Below are 24,490 nucleotides of genomic sequence, written 5' to 3'. Positions count from 1 at the left end.
TCCAGTCAGGGAGACCAAAGCCCCCATTCTCTTTAGCCTCCTGAAGTATTTTTAGTTTAATCCTTGGTTTCTTCTTTCTCCATATAAATCTCGAGATTTGAAAATTTAAATCATCAAAAAAATTTTTATCAATTTTTATGGGAATCATTTGGAATAGAAACAAAAGCTTTGGTAATATCCTCATTTTAGCTAGTGCTATTCTTCCCAGCAAGGATAGTTGCATATTAGCCCATTTTCCCAAATCACTCTTAATTTCCTTAAATAGTTTATCATAATTGTCTTCTTTCAGAGTGGTACACTTAACTGTAAGATAAATTCCCAAATATTTAACCTTTTTAACAATCTGAAAGTCTACTTGTTCCGCCAGAGTTTTTCTCTGCTCCTGTGTGAGATTTTTTACTAACAATTTTGTCTTTTCTCTATTTATTTTCATCTCAGTAACCTCACCATATTCTTCAATCCTTTGTAGGAGTTTAGGCATTGTTACTAAGGGTTCCTCCGTTATGAAAACTAGATCATCTGCAAATGCTTGCAATTTATAGCTTTCATCTCTGATTCTAGTACCTTTAATGTCGATATCGTCCCTGATATTTCTGTTTAAAACTTCTAAGATCAATATAAACAACAGTGGTGATAGCGGGTATCCTTGTCTGGTACCCTTTTGTATATCTAGAATATTTGTAAATTCTCCATTGATTATAATCCTAGCAGACTGCTTTTGATAAATGCTTGATATTGCATTAATAAACTTTTCACCAAACTCCATTTGAGCTAGCTGTTGCTTCATAAATTGCCAGTTAACATTGTCAAAAGCTTTCTGTGCATCCATTAATAATAGTGCCATTGGTTTTTCCGTATGTATCTCATAATACCTCATTCCGTATGTATCAATAATTCTGTATGTATCAATAATTCCGTATGCATCGCATAATATCTCATAAGATGTCCAGGATAGTTCTCAAGTTATTCCACATTTGTCTTTTAGGTAAAATACCATTTTGATCTGAGTGAATAAAGTCTGTTAGACACTTCTTCAATCTTTCTGCCATTATGGAGGCAAAAATTTTGTAATCCACGTTTAATAGTGGTATAGGTCTATAATTTTGAATCTGTGTCAAGTCCGTGTCTTCTTTCGGTATTAATGGGATATTTGCCTCTGTCCAAGTATTTGGTATTTTAGCATTTAACAATGCTGCATTACATATATCCTTAAGAAGCGTAGCAAAAATTCCTTCAAAGGATTTATAAAACTCTGCTGGTAGTCTGTCTGGGCCAAGAGTTTTGTCGTTCTTTTGTTGCTTAATTGCCTCTATTACTTCTGTGATTGTTACTTCTTGATTCAATAGTTTTTGGTATTTCTCCGGTAACTTTGGCAGGTCTCCCTTTCAGATATATTATTTTACTTTCTCAGTTGAAATCTCATCATTCTGGTGTAGCTTTGCAAAGAAATCTTCCGCTATTTTCTTGATATGTGTACTTTGTACTTGCAGTCATCCTTCTCCATCCTTCAATTTACTTATCAGTCTCTTCTCTCTTTCTTTCTTTACTTTATAGGCTAACCATCTCCCTGGTTTATTAGCATTTTCAAAGAAGTTCTGCTTGTTCAATTACATTTGCTTAGTGAGTTCATTTGTGTCCAGGAGGTTCAGTTTATGTTTTAGAATATTCATTTGTACCTTAAGGTTTTTTTTTGGATGGATCTTCCTGTAATTTTTGTTCACATTTCGTCAATTCCTCTACTATTTTAGCTCGTTCTTGTTTTTTCCTTTGTTTATTTTTGCTGGTATGTTATTATCAGTCCCCTGACATAGGCTTTGGCTGTATCCCAGACATTTTGCAAAGAGGTTTCTTCAGTTTTATTTATTTGAAAACATATTTGCATTTCCTTATTTGTTTCTTCTGTGAATTTTTTATCCTTTAATAAGGCTTTGTTTAACCTCCATCTGGGCGTTTTTACTGTCCCTTTCAGTTACAGGGTTGTGATTTGCCTAGACATTTGTCTCTATTTCAGCTTCTAGCAAGTCTGGTACTAAGTCTGGGGTTATCCAAACCATATCAATTCTAGACCACAACCTATGTCTATTTGAATTGAAAGTATATTTAGCAGAGGTTGGGTTTTTATGTCTCCAAACATCTATCAATCTGAATTCTTCAATCATATCAGAACAAGACTTTGGAAGTATCCTCCTGCCCTTTCTGCCCTTAATCTCACTCTTATGGTCCATTTTCTTGTCCACAATTGCATTAAAGTCTCCCATTACACACATGGTCTGGTAGTCCAATTATGAGAGTAAAGCATGTAGTTTTTGGTAGAACATTTCCTGATGGTCATTTGGGGCATAGATCGCCACTAAAAGCACCTTTTTAAGTTTCATTGTGATTTCAACCATCAGGATCCTACCATCCTCAACAGCTAATATATATTTAGGGTCTAATTTTTCCTTGATGTATAATGCTAAACCTCTTTTCTTTTGGGAAGCGGAAGATATAAATAGCTTTCCAAGCTTTAGACACTCCAAAAGCTTACTATGTTGTTTCTTAATATGTGTTTCTTGTAGGCAAATTATATCTAATTTTCATTTTTGAAGTTGAGAGAGAATCCTTCTCCTCTTAGCAGGTCCGTTTAGTCCATTTACTTTTAAAGAGAGCAGTTCAATTTTTCCTTCCCTTTTGAAAGCCATATTTTAAAAGTATATATTTATCTACTTATGCTTCGCATTTACACTTCTATCTTTTTTCTATTCCTTTAGTTCCAGTGTCTGTCCCTCTTGTTGTAAGTCTGTATTCACTATTTCTCCTTCTTCAGTGGTATGTTGTTAGTTCCATTGGTTCAGCACCTTTCCCTCCTCCTTTTGGGGCACCCGATTCTTCCTCTTCAAATGTACTTCTAAATTTTTCATAAAACTCTTGTGCCTTGAAGATCAAGTCCAGCTTGTATCTTGTAGAGTTCTAGGTGAAAAATATTCCTTCTGGTGTTAGCCACCTAATCATGATCTCTTTCTTAGTCAGCTTTGTAGTAAGGAATAATTATTTATTTCATCCTTCTCTAATCCTCCATGGTATTTGTTTCAAAACAGTCACCTCATGATGATCATCAGCCTTTAAAGGTTTATCATGTACAGCCCTCAAAACATTGTCTCTTATAGACCTTTTTGCAAATTTAACATGGACTTCCCTTGGAAGTTTATGTTTCCTGGCATAACTCAAATTCACTCTATAAACAAGGTCAATGCCTGCGTCCACCTCTTCATTTTCCAGATCTAACGTCTCTGTCAACATGGTAGTTATTAATTCTCGTAAGTCCTCATTCTTTCCTTCGGGTATATTCTAGAATCTCAGATAGTTAGATGCCTTCTCCATCTCTAATATAGCAAGTGAATCCCATAATGACTTGTTTGTCTGCTTTATTAACTGTGTTTCTTTGTCTACTGTTTCAATTTTTTCATGTGCTTGTTGTATTTTTTATGTATTCTGTTCAGTTTTAAGTCGAACATCTGCCAGTTGAGTTGATACATCCTTAACAGAGCTATCCAGTTTGTCAAGACGTTCTCTTTGTTCATTTACGAAGTTTTTCTGCTCAGCTGACATGTTCCTCTGTTCTGCTAATATATCCCTCTGTTCTAAGCATAATTTTGATATAGAATTTTGCATAGTCTCTTGGGATGCTTGCATAGCTGTTAAAGATGTTTGTATCGCCAAAAGAGTCATTTGTAGATCTTTTTGATGTTTTTCGGCATCTGCGGCTTTGGACTGGTGAGTTGGACTCTGAGCAGCTGATGTAGGTGCCGAAGTGGATGAAGAGTGTATTTTTTTCATAGTGATGGTAGTTTTTTGCCAGTAATTGCAAGGCAGCAACAAAAAAAAAAAAGAAAGAAAGAAAGAGAGAGAGAGAGAGAGAGAGAGAAGGGAAAAAAAATCTTCAAAAAAAAAAAAGAGGAAGGAGACTTGTTATAAATCCAATAGCCACAGGGTGGCAGCAAAGAGTTATTTTGTCTTTATGTGACCTCACAAAGAAGGATAAAGAGAAAATGTCCGCTCGTCAGAGATAAGTAAAAGTTTTTCTGTCACTTAATCCACAATAGTTTTTTATTCTGATTCTTCGCCCTTGGGGAGGTTAGAAAAAAGAAATCTTTCTTTCCAGCCTCATATTTTCCAAATCTCAGTTCCTCTCCCCTAGATTAGTCGCAGCTTAAACTCCACGGGGGGGGGGGGGGGGGGCGTTCCTCCCTCCGTCAAGGGGGCTTTTCTTTCTTCTTTGTCCCAATTAGTATCTTCTTCAGTTCTTTCATGGGTAATATCGAAAAGGTAGAAATGCTCAGCCAGCAGGTCCAATGAACTTCAAGCTGTTATTCTATGCCTTATCCAGTCGTCTATGGCTTGCAGGGAGCTGATCTCTACCCTGTATTGTTCGATTGAGAAAATCCCAAGTTTCTCCCAGTAAATGTGGAGCCGCCCCCCCACATTGCCCAGAAGTATGCTCGGGCTTTGATTCCCTGACCCGACAGGGCTTGGATGAGCCTCTCACAGCTCACTGTCGAACAAATTACTGGCGTGATTACGGGAGCGCCTGTTCTTCACAGCCATCTCGCCACAACGTCAACCGGAAGTCTGTTCCTCTGTATAAGCTTGCCACCTCTTCTTAATCTCTTCTGCCTCTGTTAGGTCCCTGCCATTTTGGTCCATTATCATGCCCATCTTTGCATGAAACATTCCCTTTATATCTCTAATTTATATCTCTGGTCCTCCCTAATCTATTGTTTTCTTCTATTTCTTTGCACTGTTCATTTAAGAAGGCATTCTTTTCTAGCTATTCTCTGGAATTCTGCATTCAATTGGGTGTATCTTTCTCTTTGTCCCTTGTGTTTTGCTTCCCTTGTTTCCTAAGCTATGTGTAAAGTTTCCTCAGACAGCCATTTTGCTTTCTTGCATTTCTTTTTCTTTGGGACGGTTTTACTTGCTACCTCTTGTACAATGTTGCGAACCTCTGTCCATAGTTCTTCAGGCACTCTGTCTATCAGATCTAATTCCTTAAATCTATTTGTCACTTCTACTGTATATTCATCAGGAATATGATTTAGGTCATATCTCAGTGGCCCAGTACTTTTCCCTACTTTCTTCAATTTAAGCCTGAATTTTGCAACAAGCAGCTCATGATCTGAGCCACAGTCAGCTCCTGGTCTTGTTTCACTGACTATATAGAGCTTCTCCATCTTTGGCTGCAGAGCACATAGTCAATCTGATTTCTGTGTTGACCGTCTGGTGATGTCCATGTGTAGAGTCATCACTTGGGTTGTTGGAAAAGAGTGTTTGCTATGACCATCGTATTATCTTGACAAAATTCTACCAGCTTGTGCCCTGCTTCATTTTGTACTACAAGGCCAAATTTGCCTGTTATTCCAGTTATCTTTTGGCTTCCTACTTTAGCATTCCAATCCCCCATGATGATGAGGACATCCTTTTTGGGTGTTAATTCTAGAAGGTGTTGTAGGCCTTCATAGAACCGGTCAACTTCAGCCTCTTCAGCACCAGTGATTGGGGCATAGACTTGGACTGCTGTGATGTTGAATGGTTTGCCTTGGATTCGAACTGAGATCATTCTGTCATTTTGGAGATTGTATCCCAGTACTGCTTTTCCTACTCTTTTATTGACTATGAAGGCTACTCCATTTTCTTCTGAGAGATTCTTGCCTGCAGTAGTATACCTGATGGTCATCTGAATTAAATTCACCCATTCCTGTCCATTTTAGTTCACTGATTCCTAAGATGTCGATGTTCAGTCTTGTCATCTCTTGTTTAACCACATCCAGCTTGCCTTGACTCATGGATCTTACATTCCAGGTTCCTATGGAGTATAGATCTTTGCAGCATTGGACGTTCCTTTCACCACCAGATACATCTGCAACTGAGTGTCCTTTCGGCTTTGACCCAGTTGCTTCATTCTTTCTGTCGCTACTAGCCCTCTGCTCTTCCCCAGTAGCACATTGGACACCTTCTGACCTGAGGGGCTCATCTTCTGGTGTCATATCTTTTTGTCTTTTGGTACTGTCCATGGAGCTTTCATGGCAAGGATACTGGAGTGGTTTGCCATTTCCTTCTCCAGTGGATCAGCTTTTGTCAGAGCTCTCTGCTATGACCTGTCCATCATGGGTGCTCCTGCACGGCATAGCTCATAGCTTGATTGAGCTACACAAGCCTCTTTGTCATGACAAGGCAGTGATCCATGAAGGGGCCCATATGAGTGTAATGCTACAAAACAGTGTAATCAGGGCATGGATAGCTTGTGGTTGCCACCAGAATAATTCTGTTCAGGCATCATTGCAACTGGTACCAGGCCCTTCATGCTGCTGAAACTGTTTGAGCCTCTTGTGATAAAAGAGGAATCTAAGAGGAGTTCTAGGCTACTACTTTGACCTATTAAAGAATGGGTTAAACATCACTTCTCTGGGTATACAAAGCACCCACTAACAGCGCTTCTCTCTTGCAAGGATTGAGTTTCAATGGATTGACCAACATCCAGTCCAAACACTAAGTACAGTGGTACCTCAGCTCACGAATGCCTCAGTTCATGACCAAATTGGGTCACAAACAGAAATTTCTGAATGATTTTGCCTCGGGTCACGAACTTCACATCGGGTGACTATTGCGATAGCACCCACCTCCCCCCCCAGCGTGCCCCCCCCCCCCCCAAGCGCCCCCCCAACCCCCCCCCCCCCCCCCCCCCCCGGACACCTGCTTCAAATTTTTGTGATTAAAAAAAAAAGTTACAGAACGGATTAACCTTATTTACATTGAACCTTATGGGGAAATTTGACTTAGCTCACAACCAGTTCGGGTCACAACCAGAGTTGTGGAACGGATTAAGTTTGTAAGCCAAGGTACCACGGTATTCCCTGTTCTTCACTGGACTGTATTGCAATCCAGGGAGATACTATAGGTTCCAGGCACCTTTCAACAAGAAACTGAACCCTACCATGTGGCCTGGAAACTCCTCAGCGTAGGGTCAAACTAGAAAATGTGAAAAGAGGGGTCACATTTTACGTATCATATTTGGCTGCAAAGACCAGCTGTTGGGATAAAAAAAAAATCTGAAGAAAGGCCCCAGCATGCAGATACTGTTTTTTGAGCTGCTTCCCCTGTGTTCTGAAGAACAACCTCTTTTTCTAAGTTGCTTTCTGCCGCTGGAACCAAAATGCACCAAAGCAAATAGTGGCTCCTGCAGGCAACATTCATTGGGACCAATCTTCCCCTTCCACAACTATTGATATTAAATAGCAAAAAACACACACATGAAATATGACAACACTTCTCACATAAATCCATTTTGGCCCTTGGGGAATTGGCTCTGTATGTTGTGGGGAGAGTATTGCTGACTGAAGAAGATGGGGGCCTCTCTGATTGGTGTTCTTTTCCTACTCAAGCTCCAAAAGCTGTGCTTTTCATAAATATTTAAACATTGGAAACTTAATAATTGGAACCTATAAGTTTTTGTTTCCTTTGGAAAAAAATCAGATTAAGAAACTTAGAGAAGACTGTATTTCTGTTTTTCATGTATTAACGGTTTTCACCTCTGTGGAAAGATGGTACCCATTTGATTAAGTTGGTGCATGTATGTTGGCCAAATAAAACTGCCAGATCTCTATTAGTTGGGAATAGGATTTCCCTGAGCATGATCAAGTATAATGTTTTGGCCTCCTGGATGATAGAACAGTTAGCCAGGTAATGATGCATGGAATAAACTGTTCATGTTCTCTGCCTTATAAGATGAGCGAGCTTGGCAACTCCAGCAGTTTATACATTTGGCAGAATTACTTTCAGTATTTCCTGGTTTGTATCTCTTCAGCCAAGGTAGGGTTACATGTCTCAGAGCTTTCCAATAAAAGGAAAAGTCTCCTTCCACATCGAACTAGCAGTCTGTTGGGAAGAAGACAAAACTGAACAAACCTTCAGTTTCATGTATCTTCTACCTAGGAAGGCCCCAGCAGTTACAGGCAGCCTATAAATGCATGCATGCATGTATGTATAAATAAATAAATAAATAAATTTTTGAGATCTGAATGGGGTTTGGCATTATTCCAGAGAGAAGTCCAGTGGCTGAAAGCTTGCTGGACTTCAGCAGCACCAACACTAAATTACCAAAAGTTGTTTGTTTGCATGCATGGCTTTTTTCCTGTAAGACAGCCTTCTTAAAGCTGGTGCCCACCCATGGGTTGCACTACAACATATGCTGGTTGTGGATGATGGCAGTTGTAGTCCAACACTACCTCAGGGTCAAGATAAGTTGGGAAAAGTTGTTGTAAGACATGATGGGCTGAGCCAGTGCTTGTCTTCTAGTGTGAAGTGCTGGATCTGGCACAGGGAACAGTGTCCAAACAATCCATGTAGCTGCTGCCAAAGCCAAGTTGCTGCTCCCTGTCACCCTGCACCCAACAGCACTGGGCCCAAACCATAACAGTCAGCCAGGCTCCTTATTATGTAGGAGGTACATGGCTCAGTTATGTTACTAAGTGAAAATTATGATGCTAACCTGTACCCAAAAGTTTTAAACTTCAGAGCCTTGATCAAGAAATTTTGGCAATGAGGCAAAATGGTAAAATCAAATAAAATATACAACTGACAACTGTCTCTGAGGGGTTTTGTTTTGTTTTTGTTTTTATTAATTCTGGAAAGGGTTTTCTTGCTTTTATTTTCGTGGTCAGTTGGTAGCAATATGCATTCTTGCTAAATATATAAAACTGACCCACATAGACACATCACATTTGCTATTGTAGGAATATGATATTTGCTATTGTAGGAATCATAGAATTAGATCCAAGTGGTAGATCAGGAAGATAGAAAATGATGGAGCTACGATATCCAATTCATGGAATTCTCCACACTGTGAGTATTCTCAGCTAAGCAATTTTATCTCTTAATCTAGGTCAATGTGGTTTTATGCAAGATGGGACTTTCCCTTAAAATAAGAGGATTCTGGTTTTATGCAAATTAGCCCCATAAGGCAGGCAAGGTCACAAGACTTCATCTTCATCTTGAAACCTGCTGTCAGTGCTGAGGCTACATATTGGAGCATGTATTTGAATATATGTAGGAAGCCTCTCTGTTACCATGTGTCATGAGGGTACCACATGCAACTCTAGGACAGGATTAAATGGACATTGATGCACATTGCAAAGAGGCTGCAATCTTTGCAGTCCAGGAGGCTCTGTGTTGGACTGCAACTTCAGCATCTTTATCTCTGCCATAGCAAAGTCTCCTGTGCAACTTAGGAAGTCTTGTGCCAAGTCAAAGCCTTGGTCTTTCTTGCCCAATACTGTTGACACTGACTGGCAGCAGCGCTCTGGATCATCAGGCAGACTTCTTTCCAAGCTGTACTGGGAGACTGTGCTGAGGATTGAACCAGAGACCTTCTGCATGGGATGCACGGGCTCTGCCCCTGAGCTATAACCCTTAACATGTTCATGGTGATATGAGCACATGCTTTTCCTTCCCTACCTGCTTATAATTGCACTTCTGTCTGGAATTCAGAATATTTGGTTGGTGACCTTACCTTTAAACATCCGTGGCTACTAATAGACTGAAAAGGTGGTCAGAGGAAAGGTTTGCCTTTGAAATCTATCTCTGTGCATAGATTAAATTCAACATGATGCAATCAAATCTCTCATCACCTCTGCTAACCCCCACATTTGTTTCAGAGGGTCTCCAGAAATAGATTTGGGGGAACAGCCTGCAGGGTGTTGTAGGAAGAAGGGAGATGCATTCCACCAGTGGCTTCTGTTCTGCTGGCCCAGAGGTGGCTTTGGTCATGCCCCTCTGACTTAATGTTTTAGGGCATGGGTTCTCAAACTACGGCCCGTGGGCTGGATACAGCCTGCCATGGGCATTTACCTGGTCCGCCTCAGAAAATGATCTCCAAGCAGGTCCAAAAGCTCTGAGCCAGCGCAGGTGTTCTCTGAAACTGAGCAGAGAGCTGGCGCACATGCCAAATTGTAACAGCTCCTTTCAACTGCCCGTGTGCTGACTCGTGTCCGCTCCCCCCCCCCCCATTGCACACATATACAGAGCGGGAATACAGAGTGGGAAACAAGAGAGGAGGGCAGAAGAGAGAAAGAGATGATGACACTAAAAAAGGATTGAAGGTAAGAAAAATATAACTTTTTAAATCTATTTTTAATTAAGTGAGCCATGTCCCTGGGCTGTGGGCCAGTGGGGAGAGGCAGGAGGCGCCCCGCTCAGCCAGCTGCTGCCCCATTCCTCACCTCGCCTTGCCTCGGAAAGCAACCATTACCTCTCTCCTTGTGGCCCTCTCCTGGCCAGGGGAGCCACCCTGCGCTCGCCTCTCCAGCCTCCTGCTCCCGCTCTGGCTCCCTCGGAACCAGGGCGGTGACGAGGTCTATAATTTCCATCCTGCCCAACCAGCATGGCCAATTGAAGTTGTAGTCCTACTCATCTAGACAGTACCAGTTTTGGCAAGGTTGCAGTAAAACATGGTAGTCATTAGCTCTGCATCCAAATACAGCCATTGTATATTGTGGGAATTGTTCTGGGCTGACTTGCTTCAAATACTAAGAGTGGCATTAACAGTATTTATTCTTAGTATTTTTGCTTCATTCTTTGTAAATGCCAGTTGCAGTCATCAGCTGCTTTATGCAAAATACTATATTTATGGTTGTGTTGTAGCTATGTCCCTTGAATATGGACATGCTCTTCCCCACATCATCTTGGGCCTCTGCTGCAGCCTGAGGGAGTGGAGCAGACATTTTTTAATTTTTCAATTAATTGTTTAATGTGAAGTGTGCATAGGAATTCATATTTTTTTCAAAGTATAGTCCAGCCCCCCAACAGTCTGAGGGATAGTGAACTGGCCCCCTGTTTAAAAAGTCTGAGGACCCCTGCTATACAGCAAAGTGGTTGATGTATCAGCCGTAGCTGATAAAATCTCACATGCTCCCCAGTAGATGGCATCAGGTTCAGGAGAACTCTCAAGCTGTACACTTGCTTACAAAAAATCCAGTTCTTTTGGCATCGACAGGAGTGTGGGTGGAACAGTATGGTATCCCCGAATCCCGTTTGAGGGTTGGGGAGGTCATGTGTGGTGTGGGGAAAGGGCTGTTCAGCAAGGCCAAGTGGCTGCACCTTATCCATGCCTGCAGCCCTTTTGGCTATGGCAACAGGGAGGACCCAGCCACACTGCTTGCCTGTCCCTAAAGGAGCGTAACCAGAATGACCTCGCATCCCCATGATTGTTTTCTCCTTTTTGCACTGTGGATTGGGGGGAATGGGAAAGGAGGCATCTCCTCCCTGTTGCCTGGTGGACCTGCCATTCAGCTGAGTGGTGGCTCCACTGGGTGATGGGAGGCATGAGGTGCCTTGGCCTTTCCCAGGGGTAAGGTACTGCTCCAGTCTACCATTACATACCCCACTTGGGATCTGAACAGGGAGGTGCAGCAGACACCAGCTCACCCACTTCCTGCTTGGAGTGACACAACACACCTACAAGAGCTGAGGGACTGCAGGCAGGGCCAGTGCCTTTGGTTGGACTTCCTCTCAGAAGAAGCAAAATATGCCTCCTGCAGCAGTCATGTTGGGGCAATTGTGGCTGAGGGCAGCATGCTTGACTGTGTCTCCCTGGAAGGAGGCCCAGCCAAAGGCACTCCCTCCCACTACATGAAGAGTCTTCTCTCTTGGCATAAATGGGAACATGAGGCAGGGAAGCTGATGATGGCTGCCCAGAGTGCTGATTGGTGCTCTGTGCAGCTGTCACCCTGCTTCCACTTTATTCAGTATGCCCTGGGGTACCAGCTGGAGCACTGGATGGGGGGAAAGGAAGTACCCTGCCTCACTGTGCCTGCCAGGCTGGGTGGCTCATGCCCCCTCCTTGCCTGGCAGAACTGGTGCCTCATGCCCTGTTCTTTCCACCAGGGAAAGGGGAAATAGGACAGGGTGTGTTGAGATACTGGGCATGCCTTCCCTGAAAGGAAGACAGAGCAGCTTGTTCTTTCTTCAGTTTCTTAGCCTTGCTTCCTCTTAAGTAAGACATCCCATTTAGTTGGTTTTCCTGCTGTATGCTGTTTCCCCAGGCCCCAAACAGGGTTGGAGTGGGTGGCACATGGTGTTCCCCTGCAGTTTCCCTCCTGTACTCCTGATGCTTTCCATATGGGAATGGCAAGCTTGCAGGGGGAACTGGTGACAGCCATGGTAAAGTGCTGCTGAGGCATTTTGCTAACTAGCATTATCTAGAGTGCCTTAGCCAAAGTGGCAGTGCTTTTTTGCGGCTGTGGCCAAGGGGCTCACTAGTCCTTTGGCTTGGCCATAGCTTAGCATGTTGCCTGGGCTTGGACATCACACTAAGACATGGAGAGTTTCCTAATCCCCCTAACAAGCCATGGCGAGTTGGGTGGTTTATAAATCATTGTGTTTCTCATCCATGAGGTTGACTCAGAAGTAGAACTTCCCAATCCATTGCATCCCTATAAATGTGTTTGACTGGAGTAGATTCACAAATTAAACCCCCCATCATCAAAGCCATTCCAGTTGAACCTGACAGACAGAATTTTAGGGGCTGCAACTAGTTGGTGGGGACAATTAAGTTGTCATTAAAGGGGCACACAATTGCCCTCTGCCCTGCCCTAGGACTTTAAGACAACAGGATATGCTCATAGGTTGTGTCTTCCTTCCAATTGCTATGGTTGTGTTTTCTTTGCTGTGCCCTATTTCTTCGGGACCACGAGCCTCTAAATTTAGCTGCTTCCTATTTACCATTCAGTCATGAAACCTACAAGGAGGAAGCCTATTAGGGAGCAGCAGCAAACATACTCTAGGCTAGACAAGGTCTTAAGCTGGACCTATGAGGTACATGTTTAACTTTCTTAAGGCCCAGGAAGGGGAGGTACTAAAATGAAGGACAAGGTTGACCCTTGTAAACAATGGCAACTATTGAAAGGTCCATTGGAAATAATGGAACTTTGAGATCCTCCATGGCAGCTCTCACCAATCTGGTGCCCTCAGAATGTGTGGGGTACGATGCCCATCACCAGAAAGTGCCAACTACAAATGGGGTACCATGAAAGCAAGCAATGTGGATTATGAAAGGAAATGTCATGGGCCACAGGAGTTGAAATGAAATTGCACTGGTTTATCTTTTGTCAGTTTGCTTTCATATGATCCCATCTCAGTCATTATGTCTCTTCTAGGCCTGTCATTCCAACCCCAAGGACCTTCATTCCACTTCCAGGACCCAAGGGACCATTACTGTGTTTCTGTCTCTCATGGCCTGTCATTGCACTTCTCCATCTTCTGTCCCTGTCAGTATAGGTAATGATTGTTTGTTTAAAGAAACAGTCCTATAGATTGTGCCCTCAATAAGTGGAAGACTTATTCAGAGGCTTCTAGTTGTCTGGTGCAAGGTGCGGGGAGGAACAGAGGTGAACTCTGTTCTTCCATCTTTCTACTCTGATTTTTTTTTCTGGATAGGTTGCTTTGGAGAAGGAGGCTATCAGAGGCTCAGGATAAATAATAGTCTGGCCTCTCTGCTTTCCTTGCCTACCAACCCCCCCCCCACCTTTTCCTTCAGCACACTGCTTGGGGTGAGGGGCAGCCAGCTGGCACAATTCTTCTTGCACCAGCTGTGAAGGGGGCAGGCCGACTTCTTCTGAGCGTGGGATGCTGACTTTAACACCAGTGGGGGATTCCCAATATTCTTTCTGGGGGCCATAGGATTGCTTCCTAAATTACTTCTAAAATGCCTTTAACACCACACATGTAACATTTCAAAAGAGACAGCACAAGATATACCATTTCTATTATCTCTGTGGCCAGAATACCTTAAATTCATATTAAATCATACATCAAGATGAAGATTCAGAGTAACAAAACAGGAAGACCAGTAAAACTATTGAATTTTATTTCACTTTCTAAGGCCTATTTAATTTCTTTTCAGAATCCTTGCCTTACTTGCATTGGCCATCATTTCAAACGTGCATTGATTGCAGTGAAACTCAGTTATATCGACAGACAATCGCAACTTCTAGTACTCCCCGTGCGCTTTCTGATTGCAGCCACTGTTCCGAGGGTCACCCTCATCTTCGTTTTAGCCTATCCTCCCTGGGAAGACGGAAAGAAAACGTTCATGCACCGGTGGATGTGGGATCTGGCCGCTACTCGCTGGAGCCTCGGCGTCTTGCACACTGCCTAGCGAGCGTCGCGTCCTCCTGGGTCGAGCGCCGACTGCGGCTCGCCTAATGCAAGACAGTTGTGCCGTTGCTGTCGAGAGCTCTTCAGCTTCGTACTCTGGTTCGGCAAAGTGAACACGAATCAGTGCGCTGTGGGAAAGCTCGCCCAAAAAGGGTGTGTAGGACTGGAAAGAGAAGCAGTTTGATATCTATACAAGTTAGACATCAATTCCCCCCCTCCCTCGGCTCTCTTGCTCACCATTTGGCAATTACTGGAGTAAATACCGAAACTGGAAGTTGAGCTTGAAAGCTACAAAACTGCACTGCTTTCTGAGAAATGGACTTCGGCCCTTTTTGAAACAAAGAAAAAAAAAATCTCGCTTTCATTTCTACAGGCAAACTGCCGTCGTGCGGGAGTGACACACTAACCTACCTATCTTTCCCGGGCCACCTTTAAAAAGGGCTTGTTTCGAAGAGTCAGGAGCGTTGTAAACGGGGCGGCACCCACTTCTTGAACCAATGGCGCACCGCCTCTATTTAAATAGACGGGCTGTGTCAATCAATTTCTTCTCCGTCAGCCTCCCTTCAATCGCCATATTGGGCAACTGTGTGAAAAGAGACTCGTCTTTTCTCCCCCCTTCCCATTCCCCTACTTGTTCCCCCCCCCCAACCTTAATTAAAACACACACACACACACACACACACAAAGAAAAGGGGGGAAAGACCCCCCCAGCAAAACTCTACTGCAAAGCGTTGACAACGGAGCAGGGCTTTGCAAAAGCGCAGTTGGCAAACGAAGGATCCGCACGGGTAGCATCCATTCACTTTCGCTTGGAGAAAAAAGAATTATATGCATTTGTTTCAGAGTAGCTTCTGTTGTTATTTCTTCCCTTGCCTTCGATCCTTTCTTTTCTCCCAACCCTCAGTTGGTACACTGCTCTGCAATAAGACAAATTCTGCTTGAACATCAGGGAGGTTTCGCCCCCTCTCCCCTCCCCACCCCCTCTCCTTTCCCCTCCCCGTCTCTGGCTTATGCAAGGATTTGGTGGTGGGGTGTTTTGTTTTTTTTGTTTTGAAGTTTTTCCTCTCCACTGGGGTCGAGTTTAAAGACGGCTTTTTTAACCCCTCTCTCTTTCCACAAGATCGAGGGTGGGGGAACATATTTTATTATTTTTAAAGACGCCGCTTCAACCAACGTAGACAGCAAAGAAGGCTGGAGACAACTAAGGCGATGTCCAACGTACGGATCTCGAATGGAAGCCCTACCCTGGAGAGGATGGAAGCCAGGCAGGCGGACTACCCCAAGCCCTCTGCCTGCAGGACCCTCTTCGGCCCTGTGGATCGCGAAGAGCTGGCCAGGGAGCTTCAGCAGCACAGCCGGGACCTGGAGGAGGCCAGTCGAAGGAGGTGGAATTTTGACTTTTACAGTTACCAGCCCCTGGGAGGCAGGTACGAGTGGCAAGCCGTGGGCCAGGATACCCTGCCTGAGTTTTACAGCAGACCCCCGAGGCTGAGCAAAGCCCTGGCCAAGTCCGCTAGCCAGAAGCCGCACTTCGGGGGTTTGGACGTCAACGGCAACTGCTCCTCAGCGGGATTTATACGCTCTCAGGGAAGCTCTGATGAAGAGGACGTTCTGGGTCCCGAGCAAAAGACTGAGACAGCGGGACCTCAAATGGATTTAGCGGGCCAGAGCGCTGGGCAAAGGAAACGACCTGCTTCGGATGGTAAAGTACCTTCGGCCCTTCTTCCCTTAAACAAAGCATGCCATCTCTGTGTGTTGTTTTTGTAGTCACGTTAACAAGGGGGAGACCTCCCTGTAAGACGAATGGTCCTGTACCTGAGCAGTAGCTTAAAAAATCAGCAGACACTCGCACTTGAAGAGACCGCAAGAACGGCCTGGCTGGCTTGGAGCGAAGGTCTGGTTTAGTCCAATATTCGGACTCCAAGAGTAGCCAGTCGGACACCTTGGTAAAGCGCATGCGGGCATGAAGATGGGGACTTGCTCTGTGTCTGTCCCCAGCCACTGGAATCTGCAGATATACTGCTTCTGTACATGGAGGCTTTCTTCGGCTACCATAGCTGGTAACCACCAAAAGACCTAGCCTTCATGTGCTTCTCTAATCTTTTTTTTTTTTTTTTTAACCATCTAAGCCTGTTGCTTAGGCGAGGAAAAGCATACTCTACACCTTGGTTGTAAGCTGATTGTATTTGGAAGCAAGCCCCAGTTATTTTTTTGATGTTATGCATTCTCTGTATAAATCAGGATAACACATTGTATTAGGGCATCATATAATACATTCTCCCAGCAACGAGGCTGTTGCTGTTTGGGTCTCTTTTTGAAGACTGTAGTCCTTAAGATAGATTGTATGTGTGATGGGTGGTGGGTGGTAGGAGTGGTGTGAAGTCTGCCATAAAGCAGTGCAGCCACTCCAACAGTTTCAGTTAACTTAAGGATTGTAACCCAAAGCTGTCAGATGAACTTGATGGTTCCATTCAAGTCAGCAATACTGACTATCAAATAAAGTGTGTTCTGGATTTATCTTGATGGATGCAAAGGCTGCAAACTTCTAATGCCAGATCCGCTTATTCTGGGGAAATCTAAAATTGCCAGCAGAACTGCTCTAGAATAAGTGGTTTGAAGATTACTGCCTGTCATCACAGAAATAAAGAAGGTGAAAGGTTGGAACCCAAAGCTAATCTGACTTGGGGCTCCTCCTGCCAGTAACCCAACCTTGTATTTAAAAAGATATAGTTTCTGATGCAAGAAATGGTGAAAGAGACTGCCAATGATCAGTATACTCAATTTAGCTGTCTTATCTTTCATACAAATGGTGGACAACTCAAGGACTGCCTGCTATATTTCCTCCCACCCCACTTGACTGCCATCTTCATATGTAGCACGGCACCTGGCAGCAAGTTTGTATTTTTAATATTGTGCTTCTCCTCCCCCTTTTATTTAACCCCCCTCCTAGATTCCTTTCCTCAGAACAAAAGAGCCAACATGACAGAAGAGGTGATTTCAGAAGACGCTCCCAGTGCCAGTTCAGTGGAACAAACACCCAAGAAATCCAGCCCAAGGCGGTGTCAGACGTAAATTGTTTATTAGGTGGGTTTCCTTTCCTGTGAGTTTTTGGTTGAACTTATTTAGCTAGCAGAAAATGTGGGGCTTTCAGAAAGGATTCTTCAATACCTGTATACATTAACCTTGTTGCTAAACCCTTATAATTTGAGCAGAGGAAATTTGTTGGCTGCAATGGTAACTTCAGAACAGGTCTCATCTGTCATATTTTGCAATCTTAAGTATACCTGCAGCCTCATCCAAACTTATTCAGAAGTAAATTCCACAGATTTCAATGGTAGTTCAATTTGAAAGTAAAATTACACCAAAATCAGTACAACACAATTACAGCTGCAGTCATATGCAACTTTACTTGGGAGTAAGCCCATGTGAATTTTATGGGACTGACTTATGAGTAAATATGCATACAACCAGGCTTCACAGTTACTCTTTGGGTGCTATTCACATGTATTAATGTAAATGTACCAAAGATATTTGTTCTTTTAATCATGATTTTACTCTGCCCTGAACTGCAAGAAACCATGAATATTTAAGGACAAAGTGGAAGGAAGGCCCTTTTATGCCAGGACTGTCTTTTTCTCCTAAAAGATTCTTCCTCAAATATATACTGTAATTTAGGGGTAGTTTTCCAGAGCAGGAGTGCTGAAAGGAAGTTGACAAATGATCTGTAAATGAGTAAAAGAGATTGTTTGAACAAACCCATCCTGCTGGGGTGAGCAGGGACACGTGTGCAAATTCATCTACTACTGACTGTTTACTTGGGTATTTGAAAAGGAAATGAAAGCTCATGTGTGGACCAATAGCAATACAGAGAAAACAGGGCAGCGTTTTCCATCATTGTGTTTTCAATGCCTTCCTCATTCCCAGAAAATTGCTGTGTTGCACCAGATTTAGCAGTGCCTCTCCAAAATGTAGTTGTGCTCTATCTGCGGCCTTGCCAAATTTTGATTTGAAAAATATTGCTTCTTTGAATGGGTCCATTGGTCTTGAACAGATAGGAAAGAATTTTTTCCTACTACTTGGTTGCTGTCATCTCTTATAAAATTGTATATTTCAAGTTACCTTGGAAGCAGGGGCATGTCTCATTTGCTAACAAAACTCCTATCAAGTGACATGGACACAATATTGAGGTGTGGAAAAATAAATAAAAACTTGAGTGAATGTAGTCAGAAGTGAGACAGTCCACTGATGGGTGTCATCTGACAGAATCTATAGGCTTCTTGAATTTTTACCCAACAAACATGAGTGCATTGCCCAAAGTAGTGAAGTCAGATAAGTCTTAGGTGACACTTGTATACTTACTTATTTTACACAATGTTTCTGCCACCACACTGAAAGTTACACCTTCAGCAACAATGTTGGCCAGCTGTGAGTTTGTGAATTTGTTTGTACTTTTAATCATGAAAAAAGCTATTGTAGCCTTCCTCACTGACTTATCCATGCTCTCTTCCTTAATTTCAGAATTAAGAACATTTGTTTCCTTGTTCTTTGGAGGCATCGGGTTCATGAAGCAAGGAAGATGCAGAGTGTGAGTGTGTGTGTGTGTGTGTACAAGCGTGTGTATATGAGAGAAAGAAAGAGAAAACATATCACTGATTCTCCATGGGATGGAGAACTCATACAAGCACTGAAACAAACCTATAATTGAGTAACACTAAAGTCAGGCACTCTTAAAAGATCTGCCTCTTAAAGCATTGGATGTAGCATTCTGCAATTAGGTTTTTCCTCATTTGCTTCATTGTACTACCTGTGTATATAGTTTTTACATTATGTAGCACATAAACCTCTCTTCCCTACCCTCATCTTTTTTGTCTGTCTGTCCTGGGAAGGGTGGAGATCATGAAAGGTGATGGGTTCAAAATCTGTTTCCAAATCCCAGCAAGCAAAGACTTTTATGAAGAGAAGAAGCATGCATGTTTAATTATTTCTTAAAGATGTATTGTCCCTTTTAATGGAGACAAAGACTTTAAACAAAAAATCAACATGTTAACACTGGTTACAGTAGATTAATGGAATCTGCTGTTGAAATTTCATTTCATTTAATTAAAGACATAATCCAGTGGGTACATTTTTCTGTGCTAAAACCTACCACAAAGAATGGGGGCTGAGAAATAATACATTCATTTTAATGGGGCTTTTCCAGGAAAATATCCCATGGGATTATGTCCTAAATTGTATGTAGAAACTCTTTCTATTATGTAGCAGCATAAAGGGGTCCCACCCCTGAAATACGTTAAAGTGCCCTTTTCTAAAATGTTTTCACCATCTGTAATATTTTACACTTCAAAAACATCAGGAAAAGTTTCTTCATTGTCAGAGCAATATGACAGTGTAACCATTTGCCTAGAGAGGTTGTGGGCTCTCCCACACTAAAGACAGTTGAAAGGAAACAGGACAGTCATCTGAGAGGAACGGTGTAAATTGGTGACCTGCAACAGCAGGGGTTTAGACCTGATGGCCTTCTTGGCCCCTTCCAACTCTACTATTCCATGATTCTATGATCATTTAAATTCATGTTCTGAATAGAATGGAGGAATTTCAGCCTCTTCATCTCAGACACTTCTGATGTTCATGGGTGGGTAAATGAAAAGGAATACTACATCTTTAAACAGTATTTTTACATTGCTTTTGTTTTTTTAAATAAAAGTTTTGAAATGTACCTGTGTACATAACTTTGTAAAGACACTGAGAAATTATACTAACTTATTTATGTTAAAAGAATTTTTTAATCTAGAAGATATTTTCCCATAAAGCCAAAGCGGCATGTGTTTTTGTGCATTTGTAAATGCTCTATTTGGTAGGGTTTTGTTTTTTAGTTGGGGGGATTTGTTTTAATTAATATGGCTGTGCTTAAATGATTGCAGACTGAGCCAAGTTTAATATTTTTTGTAATGTGTGAAAACAGTTGCCAATTGATATTGTTTTACATCAAGCAATCAATAAAGAAAACTGCCATATATAAATTTGTGTATTAAATGCCTTCTCAGTTGTGTGTTTTAAAAATCTTGGCACAGGATCAATGTTTGGCTACTTCCCAGGTATGTACACCAAGGATTTCTTCTTTTCTTCTGTGGTGAAGGGCATAGCTGGCTTGGTCCTTCACCCCCTGCCCTTAATCAGTACTAGTTGATAGATGGGCTTTCTGTTGGGAAGATATTGCAGGAGAAAGGGTTAACCTACATACTATATCACCAATTGTGCAGAGGCTTCTATCTGTACTTAGCCAGATGTCCTTACAAATTCTTAGACCTCTGTGCTCAACATGTGGAGGTGTGAACAGGAGATACATTCATGTACCCCCCATACTATAGAATCTGCTGTCCAAAGCAACTGCTAAGCATGAGGGGTGATTAAACAGGGCCTCCTGTCCTCTTGCTATGTACATAGCCCAGTGTCCTAACATTACTGGCAACCAGAAATTTATACCTGACAGGTCTTCCCTCTTGCCTAGGCTTACTCCATACTCTTTGTGCCAGGAGGAGGCTTACACAGGAATGAGGAGGTACACACAGCCTTTCCATATTTAACCATGTATGCACTTGGGCAGGTGCACTGTGGGAGGCGACAACAGGCCTATACTGGGGACCATCATGCATGACATTGTGTCACTGCTAGGACAGATTGTGCCCCTTCCTCCAGTGTTAAAGGCAGAAAAGCTAATGCAACTGTTTTGGGATTCGGGTGTTGCCAATGATTAAAAATTCTGCTTCTATACTTTTAACAGACTGACATGCAAAAAAAGCAGATAAAACTTTCCTGCCACTTTACTGAGATGGCCAACTCGCATGGTAGATGTTTGGCTTCATTTTTTTTTTTTTATTTTATTTTTCAATTTCTATCCTGCCTTTTTCCTACAAAGGGCTCAAGGCAGCTTACATCATTCTCCTCCTCCATCTTATCCTCACATCAACCCTGTGAGGTAGGTTGGGCTGAGAGTCTGTGACTGGCCTAAAGTCACCCAGTTGGCTCCATGGCTGAGCCGGGACTAGAACCCAGATCGTCTGAGTCCCAGTCCCATGCTCTTAACCACAAGACATCTAGCCTATCCAATGGCAGTTATGCAGAAAAATCAACCAGTTAATTGTATTCTGTGCTAATTCTTTGTGCATATGTATATGTGAGAAAGAGGGTCTACCATGTATGTACATGTATTCTCTCTCACTCTCCTGGTTACAAATGTCTTAGGACGACTCTACTTTTTAGTGTTTCATCAGCTACATTTTTGTATGCCAAGCTACGGCTAAGGCAGCAATTCCCAGATCTGTGATAGCTATGGGAGACATTTTTGTTTTCTTAACATCTTCAAAAATTAGAGTATTTGTAGGCATAAGTACTACTTGCCTGCAAAGCAGCCAACCCTCTGTAGTTTCTGTATGAATCACTATTCTGGGCATGTCACCTCTGAAGTCAGGTAATTGCTACATCTCTACATCAGAAGTGACTGAATTATGCTATCATGCCAGCAGAGAGGTGTGGCAAAATTCCTTGCTTTTCTTCCCACCCATGGCATCCAATTAGAATGAAGTAGGGCAAGAATAATGAATCATTCAGAGAGACATCAAATTGTTTTCTTGTAGGTTAGATATACAGGGTCTCTATGATTTATTTAGCATTCTGTCACTTTCCTCAAGAAACCCAACTTGGAAATAAGCATATTAAAAGTGTAAATATAGCAGTATTAAGAAGACATCCCATGACCTTTTCTTTCCAATTTAGCAAGTCAGGCCTACAGCTCTTGCTTAAATAATTCTGCCTGCAAAATTAACAACTTTCTACATTTTAATTGAATACACATCTGAAATCTTTTCTCACCCCAGCTTCTCCTCCTGAAGCACCCAACTGTACCCAATTCACCACAAAGAAGACTGAGAAGGAAGTGGAATTCTGACAGCATCAACATTTTGCACCTGCTTTTAAGTCCACTTTATTAAGAATAAAATTTTATTCTTCAAGTTTTCTATCTGGGAAGGTACATAATTCTATTTTAACATGTAACATTCTGATGAAGCAGCTCTTATATTTTGTTTCCTTTTTTGATCCAGAACTAAGAAAATTGCATCACCACAGGAAGAGGATACTGAACACACACAGAGAACAACATACATACATATAACCACCCAGAGGGTAGAGGTGAAACTAAGGTCTTTCTGAGAAAGAAAGCAAGCAAGCAAGCAAGCCTACTTTGGTCTGTTAATGATTTTTGCACTGTTGAAGCCATAAACCATACTCCTAAAAGTATTCCATAACCCATCAGTGGCTCTGCAGAATCAAAGCTCTTAATGCACAGCTTTTTTTTAGTATGAATGTTAGCGGTTTCACTGCTTCACTGCATAGAAAAGCATGGTCTAGAAGTAAAAAACTTTCTGAAATTATAAAACAAGCATGAAAAGGAACAGGCTGAGTTAGCATACATTCAAACATAGCATCCCATACCTAAGGTGGTGAGGCTTATTCCACCCCATGTCCCATTCACCTATAGACCTCACGAAGTTGGTTCATATTTCTAGCAGGCAATCATTGACTCACAGGCAGTATCAACTAAAAACTTTCATATCCCCACAAACACTATTTCAATGGAACCTGTTCACACAAGTCCTCATCAAGTGTAATGAAATGTATGGAGTAGTGATGGGGAGGATTATCATCCAACAGGCTGGAGAAAACGGAACATCACTCAATGTGTGGGAAAGAAGTTGATTTGTTCTGGGCACTGCTTGGACCCTGTCATAGCGTCCCTTCCCTATCTCCTGAAAATCTCCCTTCTCTTTCAGGTAGCAAGTGAAATATGAAGAGGGACTTTTCCCCTCTGACCCACAGACACGGCTAGGGTAAGGTGCTGGGACTCATTGTTTTCCCAGAAGTTGGCGGGGGGGGGGGGGGCTTCCTGAGGGAACCATTGCAAGCCTAGGCTGCTTTTCCAAGTCAAGAAATACCCGCTAGGGTAGCATTGCTACTCCTTCAGAAATATACTGGGATGGGACGAGAAAAGCACCCGACCATGTTCCTGGTGACATTGCTGAGAAAAAGCTGCAAACAAGGACTATCTTGGGACTTGTTGAGTGAGTGTAAGGAGAAGAAATCTGGGGTTAAAGGGTACAATGTGGTTAGCAACAGTTCCCCTTAACGAAACGAGAGAAAAGGCTTTTTATCCTGCCTTGTTCACGGAATGCTCGGGTGTGTGTTCAGAAATTGTTTTCCATTTGTCACCCTCTTTCGTTTTCCCAACTTTTCCTAGGTCGTCCTCCTGCAACAAAAGTATGTTACAGAGGGAAGCAGAATCACAGTGTCTTTGGACCGGCAGCTCTATGAAGCCGTCACGGTTCTCCAAGGATACTTCTCATCATGAAGGATGGGGAAAAAAAGTACTCGCCTCGATCTCTGAGACTACTCAAAGGTGGCGCGGCCAGGGAGACCTCCTTAGATGAGTTTGAAATGGTTTATCCCCCCCACCCCTTTTCTTCTTTTTGTAGACCGTAATGCAAGAATGGCAGGGGCTGCACACTTATGTGCAATGGAGAGTAAGCGCTATTGAACTCGGTAGCACTTACAGCTGAGTAAACATGCATACGATTAGGCTGAAAACCAAGAAAGGCGAGAGGGGAAAGTGAGGCTGCACTCCTAAGCATTTACCAGGGAGCAAGCAGCGTTGAAGTCAGAAGCGCTGACTTCCGAATAAATATGGACATGCCAAGCAGCTACACGGGATTCCTTTCTTTCTCTTCTTGGCGGGGGAGGGCTTTCTGCTGAGGCATTGCTTTCACCTGGGACCACGCCCTGTTTTTGTTTTTAAAGAGGGGAAGGCCGTAATTGCGTTTATTAAGCCATTTTCTCAGTTTCTGCAAGCGAAGGAACGGAGCTATCTTCCCCCCAAGCCGTTTTGCCGCGTGAATCAGCCAGAAAACCAAATGGGGCTTCCTATCCCGTTTTGCATCCCCGAGCAGAGAATGGAGGTAAAACGCAGGCAAGCCGTGTGCGCAAGGCCAAGAAACGAATATTCAAAAATTTGAAAAAAGGGGGCGGGTGGGCGCGAAGGGCCGCGCTGGGTAACCCTCTCCCCCACCCCCAGCGCTGAAGAAACAATCATGGCGCTTCGGCCGCGGCCGAGCTGCAGCCGCTGCCCCGCCCCCTCGCTGCACTCCGGCGCCGCGGAGCTCAGCTCGAGAAGTTCAGCACGCACCACCGGCTACGTGGCCCGCGCTTGCTCAGGAGTCGGAGCTGCTGGTGCTACTGGCTCTAAGCCCCAGCT

At 42.9% G+C, this 24,490-nt stretch overlaps 1 protein-coding gene and 1 long non-coding RNA gene across 2 annotated transcripts; one reads left to right on the top strand and one right to left on the bottom strand.

Annotated features, from left to right (window-relative positions):
• Positions 1–13,875: 13,875 nt before the first annotated feature.
• On the bottom strand, positions 13,876–14,652 carry LOC123017208. Its single transcript, XR_006413552.1, has 2 exons — positions 14,425–14,652; positions 13,876–14,350 (listed from the first exon to the last, which is right to left on the bottom strand). It is a non-coding gene; the product is annotated as an uncharacterized LOC123017208 (long non-coding RNA).
• Positions 14,653–14,871: 219 nt separating this feature from the next.
• CDKN1B (cyclin dependent kinase inhibitor 1B) lies at positions 14,872–20,207 on the top strand. Its single transcript, XM_044418391.1, has 3 exons — positions 14,872–15,889; positions 17,138–17,271; positions 18,706–20,207. The coding sequence occupies exons 1-2, from the start codon at positions 15,397–15,399 to the stop codon at positions 17,257–17,259; spliced, it is 615 nt and encodes a 204-aa protein (XP_044274326.1). The 5' UTR covers positions 14,872–15,396; the 3' UTR covers positions 17,260–17,271; positions 18,706–20,207.
• Positions 20,208–24,490: the final 4,283 nt, after the last annotated feature.

The sequence above is a fragment of the Varanus komodoensis genome, unplaced genomic scaffold (genome assembly GCF_004798865.1).
Source record: "Varanus komodoensis strain SLA01 unplaced genomic scaffold, ASM479886v1 scaffold9, whole genome shotgun sequence".
Taxonomy (NCBI): Eukaryota; Metazoa; Chordata; class Lepidosauria; order Squamata; family Varanidae; genus Varanus; species Varanus komodoensis.
This window is presented reverse-complemented; position numbering and strand designations above follow the sequence as displayed.